General features: G+C 44.0%; 4 protein-coding genes across 4 annotated transcripts in view; 2 read left to right on the plus strand and 2 right to left on the minus strand.

The window, feature by feature from the left end:
• Positions 1–2,017: 2,017 nt before the first annotated feature.
• Positions 2,018–3,053, plus strand: PHALS_00444 (RxLR-like protein; the record flags this gene model as incomplete). Its single annotated transcript, XM_024716357.1, has 4 exons — positions 2,018–2,164; positions 2,220–2,296; positions 2,369–2,599; positions 2,657–3,053. 4 exons carry the CDS (start codon positions 2,018–2,020, stop codon positions 3,051–3,053), a joined length of 852 nt encoding a protein of 283 aa, XP_024572495.1.
• Positions 3,054–3,359: 306 nt separating this feature from the next.
• PHALS_00445 (nadh dehydrogenase 1 beta subcomplex 7) lies at positions 3,360–3,738 on the minus strand (the record flags this gene model as incomplete). The annotated part of the gene is made up of 2 exons (XM_024716368.1): positions 3,360–3,628; positions 3,717–3,738. 2 exons carry the CDS (start codon positions 3,736–3,738, stop codon positions 3,360–3,362), a joined length of 291 nt encoding a protein of 96 aa, XP_024572496.1.
• A 77-nt stretch (positions 3,739–3,815) lies between these two features.
• On the plus strand, positions 3,816–4,591 carry PHALS_00446 (Uncharacterized conserved protein; the record flags this gene model as incomplete). Its single annotated transcript, XM_024716379.1, has 4 exons — positions 3,816–3,969; positions 4,042–4,276; positions 4,351–4,474; positions 4,550–4,591. 4 exons carry the CDS (start codon positions 3,816–3,818, stop codon positions 4,589–4,591), a joined length of 555 nt encoding a protein of 184 aa, XP_024572497.1.
• A 953-nt stretch (positions 4,592–5,544) lies between these two features.
• Positions 5,545–5,623, minus strand: part of PHALS_00447 (bub protein kinase) — a gene marked incomplete at both ends in the record, with an annotated part of 1,845 nt that continues 1,766 nt past the window's right edge. The window contains one exon of the mRNA XM_024716390.1: positions 5,545–5,588. Within this exon, the coding sequence (XP_024572498.1) occupies positions 5,545–5,588 (44 nt within the window). The remainder of the gene's footprint in view (positions 5,589–5,623) is intronic.

Consider the following 5,623-nt stretch of genomic DNA (forward strand, 5'->3'; position numbering starts at 1 on the left):
ATGGTGACTTCCGTGTCGTGAACACTGTGCTCATTGAGCAAGGAAGTCGTTTTGTTCCAACAAATTAAGTTGCAGTGTCTAGTGGACACGCGAGCCTCGTTGAGGCAATAATCGATTGGAACTGTAAATATTCTCAATCGTCATGGGGGAGGGTGTAACGGGGTTACATGTACCCATGTACCCTGGTAAAAGAAGTGTGTGTCACACGAGATGGGCATGGTGTGATCACATCCAAACAAGAATACGGAACGGGGCTAGATAGCCATAGTTATGCATGTATTTAGATTTTACTATATATATTAAGTATATTTAAGAAAATCTAAACATTCAAAACTAGGCGGCTTTGCCGCAGATAAGAGTCAATAAAAATCAGTTTTGGATTCTAAACGGAAGAGCTAATAGCCTTGGATAAGGTAATCATTACTCTTGGAGTAAGCGGATTGCGATCCGCTGAACTCGTACTTGTTCTAAGTAGAAAACGAAAGGTCGGTGACCTAAATTACGCTTCCTCAAGCGCTAAGCTACGGCAGCTCCGCTGCAGATGCTATATACACGTTTCGCGATATCCCATAAACAATCCATTCTCTTCACTTACAAGACAAGTAATATATTGTTTAGTACCTCCATCCTCGAAGTGTCGAATATTTGGTACTTTAAAAGCTAATACCGTCGAGACTGTCAACGAATTCAGAGACGAAAAGTCAACAAGATTGACCTCAGCAACGACCAAAACCGTTCATTTATGAGCCCCAGAGCTGATAGCGCTCGCACATCATAAAACCCTTTTGAAGGTCTGAGGATTATTCAGCTAAAAGAAAGCATTAACTCTTTCTTCTATCGGATGTTTAATACATCGGCTTGTTATCCAAATTGCTTTGGTGGTACAAGTCCACACTACATGCTCGAATGTCGAAGCAGGTCGAAGAGATCAAAGCGAGCAAAGTTATTACGTTAAACTTTGGACGAGACTACTTGCAGCTGCAGTGGCCATGAAATACTCTGTGACCTCGGTAATGCGAAATATAAAGTGTATCATCACTCACATCCGAACAAATCACAAAACACCGAGTCATTGCATGAGCAGTACCGTTGTTCGTGCAAAACTACGAGTTTCATAGATAATCTAAAGGCATTGAGTGCGTGCCTTGGCCCATGAAAAATATATTGGTAGCTTTACCACAAGAGTAATTTTGCTGTGATGGCGAAGAACTGCTCTGCTGTTCTAGTCTTACAGTGATGGTGCCAACAGACGCTAAGCAATAGATAGAGACTGGGGCAATTGGCTCGCCGAATTCAAGACCGAGGTGGTTCAAACAGATTTGACTTTGTCGAGTTTGAAGACCATCAAGATTTTTTCTGCAATTGTCAAAGCAAAATAATGACGATACCGAAAGTCGCACACCTCCATCGACGCAAGAGAAACCGAAGATGTAGAACAAAAGGGAGTCAAGAAATTGATAAACTCTCGGAGAACCCAGCGCATGCGAAAGCGGTCATGTCACTTATGTGGAGAACTTGGACACTACTCGAATCGTTGCACTAGGCATACTGCAAGATTAGAACTCGAACATTATGTCACATTGTGTATTACAAAATGAACTCGAATAAAGACCGCATCGTGAATGAATATGTATTGTACAATGATTTCAGACATGCAGTCGATGCAATAGTAGGTTCTCCGCGCATCGTTAGATTGCTCGATTTGATCGATCTATACCAACTCCCAGAATCGGACGACACCTGTGCTGCTCGAGAAAGATATGGTTGGAGGTCATTATTCCTGTACCTCGTGTTGATAATTATTTCACGTGCTTCGCGTAATCATGGAAGCAATAGAATATAAACGTCATGCCATACCTTTAGCTAATTTTGACATCACTTTTACGTGTGGGTTCGAAAGTGTATAATAGTCTTGTGCGCGCCTCTTAAAATGCATTTAAGTCTTTGAGTTCTTGTAATGCATATACTGTAAAATTCTATATTTTGTATAAGGTACTAGTGATTGAGCATAGGACTAATGTCCGTTAAACCGTGCATTGTGCTGCCGCTGGTCTTGGTATTACTAGCGGGTGTAGTGGATGCGGAGTCGAAGTCGAAGCCTAACAAGACGTGTCGCTCAGCAGGCATACTCAAATTTGACCCCTCGACGCGCCCCATCCAGCATGTACGCTTTCAAGCTGCCCTTGATTTTTCCTTGATATGCTTACGCTGATATGCAGAGAAAGAGATTAGAGGTGTGCAGCAAGTTTCAAAAAAGAACATGCTGTAATGCTACTCATACGGTGGCTCTTCGTCTGTAGGTGCAAGGAGATACCTTATCCGAATCGCGTGTGGCTCACAACTACTTTGATTGGTTTGTGAACGGTAGGAAGATTCGGGAGCCGGTGGTGGCTAAATTCAGTCGTAAATGCCAAGAATTGACAGAGGAGATGATATGCTCGTCGTGCCACCCGCTAATGGGCACATGGGAGATGAAGAACGTGTGTCCGAGTCTGTGCAATGACTGGTTTGATGTCTGCAAGGATGAGTATTACGCTCATGGAGGATCGAGTTCACTGACTCCTTGCTACGGCAATGCGCTGGTGTGCTCGCCTTTAAAGTATATTGTTAACTCTGGTGCAGCGTTTTGCGCTCATATGGGTTTTCATGTGGGCAGCGAACTGAACGTTAACGGTATCGAATGCTTTGACGGATCTGTACCTGACGAACTAGGCGAAATGGAGCCTTCTGAGCCGTGGCAAATGCAGCTGATGCGTATGCTGAAAGAGGAGGCGGAAAACCCGTCCGGACTGTTTATCTCAAGCTGTTTTATTCTTTTAACAATGGTCTTGATGGGAAAAAAAGTTGTCAAGCAGATTGGAGACCCCTTCGGCGGCAACCAGCTCAATCTGATGGAGGTTCGTCGCTTACAACAGGAGCGCTACGAGCACGGGGAGCAGGTGTACGACGACGAGACGGAAAGTAGCAGTGATGAGAATAGGCCGTCTCAATCAACAATTGAGCTGTCGAGCGACGGAAGTCTGCCACACGTTACCGCTGTGGCTACACGATAAAAGCTCAGCCTGCGTTGAACAATGTAGCATCGCTTTCACTTTTTGCTAGCCAAAATCAGCAAGATTTAGTTTTTGAAGGTACGATTATCGAATTGGTGCATCAGCTTAAATGCAAGAGCCACTGTACTAGGTTCTGCGGTCGAATAACAGATCAACACAAGGTCCCAGCAAAACTTTTATTCATTATGCACATGTGCACCCTGCTCTTGCGAGCTTTGTCACGTCAGCAATGAGAGTTTCGCCAACACTTGTTTCCATAGCTTTATTGCAGCTGCCATTCTAGCTTTCATTTTACCCTTCACAAGTTTATTCCTGATTCTTCAGCAGCTCCACACGGATCTTCCATTCCTCATACTGGCACTTCTCATAGGCGTGGCGCAGGTCCTGGCATTTCCATGGTAGAAAAAGGGTGGACCGTCGACATTTATTCAACGGGATCAGCAAACCTGCACACGTGTCACGATAATTTAGCGGAAGCTTTGCGTCCACCATTTCTTGGCGCGTAGGCATGCGAGGGCCTACAGTATACGCGTTAACGTACATGAAGTATTCAAGATAATGTGCATTATTCTTGGCTACAAATGGGAGAAAAGATACGGCAATGGCAACAGCTTCACGTGCATACTTTGCCTCAAGAAACCGTACCAAGCTACCTTGACGCACCTTCGTTGTGATCGCCGCTCATCGTTTAATTCTCCGAGAGCCTTTTCGTCTTAATTTTAACCAATCGGATTTTTACAAATTATTTTTTAAGAGAGCGCAATGAACTGCGCCGCACCTGTCCCCGTAATAACGGCGGAGATGCAGCAAGACCACAAAGTAGTAGGTGCGAAGATTCGTGTCGAAACAAACAAACATGAGACTTTTGAAGGCACTGTATTTACGCTGGATCCTGTCGCCAATTTTCTTGTGCTTGGTAGGACGTTTTAGGCTAGATTTCTGAGCGATACATCTTTCGATCATAGTTTTGCTCGTTTGCATCATGCAGAAGAGAGAGACGGGGCTAAACTCAGGACGCTTATCTTCCATTGCAATGCGTTGCAGAAGGTTGAGGTGCTCGAAGAAGCTCCTTCTGGTCTTATGCTGAAGCTGCCGGTCATCAGTGCTGACGAGCTGCAGCGCTTAGAGCAACAAAACAAGGAAAAAGCCGAGAAGGCACTAGCTTCTATCGGACAGGGTGTTACCGGGGAAGCTCAGGCCATTTTTGATGCTCTTAATAAGACGTGTGTGGTGTTTTTAGCAGACTAAACTGGATAATATCTTACTCTAAAAATGTTGCTGCTTTGGCTACCATCAGGATGCCGTGTAAATGGGAAGGGAACGCTATTCGAGTTATGGGTGACGTGACGATCAAACCGCCGTATCACCCACAGAACTGCATGAGTACGAACAATCTGGTGCTGTCGCGTGTTAAGAAAGTGGTAAGCTGAACAGAACTACCCTATTGACGAGTTACAATTACGAGAATCTTACTCGCTTACATGCTTGAATTAAAGTTGGAGGGAGAGAAGAGTAAACTGTCAAAGAGAAAGAAGTGACGGACTTGCGGACATGAGATCTGGAATGAAGGATACACTTTATCTACCATCCGTAATTTTTCAGACATTAATTGACAATTACGCATATAAGTTTTCAGCCTAATCTATTCCTTCATTCGATTTAATTTACTCAAAATCAGTCAGTATTTTTTGGCCAGGCACCACACTTCATGGGTGGTACGTACAAGCTAGGTCCTATTCGGATTAGTTGCTGCGTCCCCAACGCCGTACAACTTTCATGAAATACTACTTCTTCAATAGTGGATCCAAGCTTTACAAATTGGTGATCTACATCTTGATTGAAAAGCCTTATCTCCTAGTGTTTGTCTGCATGACTTGCTGCTCCATTTATCCATTGTTGCTTAAAAATAATTAGACAAGGTCAGTCGATCCGAAACTGTCGTGCACAATGTCAATAGCGCGCTACGTTTGTGCGTGTGTATAATGTATAATTGTACACACGCACATTATATCTTGCACTTTCACTAATTGTGCAAAATACCATATTTCACGATTGTAGAAAGTTCACACAATACACACTTGTGCAATTGTAGATATTCCGAAGTACCAAAGTTTTGGTACTAATGAAGGTGATACGAAGAGGTCCATTTCACAGGTGGGCCGGTAGCTTCGCGCTTACCAGCATTAATACATTTACCACTGGATATAAGACAACGTAAACACAAGATTAATTTACCTTATATGTCAGACCTGATATAGTAGGGAAAACTGAATACTGGGGCTCACTGTTTCGGAAGCAAACGAAGTCAACCTCTGTGTGCTGTGCACGTGGGCTCTTTGATTAAAAGCTTCCTAAGTACACTGCACCAGCAACTTCGTTGCAATTGGTAGCACTAGAAAGCAATCCGACGATTAGGTCTTGAAAGGGCCATTTTCTGCGAAGATATAACACGAATCATCTGGCTCGACAGGTTCATTACGCAATTTGCCAGCTACCCCACAAGTGGACAAAGACGAGCCCAATCCCGCTCTCCCACTATCAAACCAACATACGCCGCTCCGCCCCCCCCC

This window comes from Plasmopara halstedii (assembly GCF_900000015.1).
Source record: "Plasmopara halstedii genome assembly, contig: Scaffold_110, whole genome shotgun sequence".
Taxonomy (NCBI): domain Eukaryota; phylum Oomycota; class Peronosporomycetes; order Peronosporales; family Peronosporaceae; genus Plasmopara; species Plasmopara halstedii.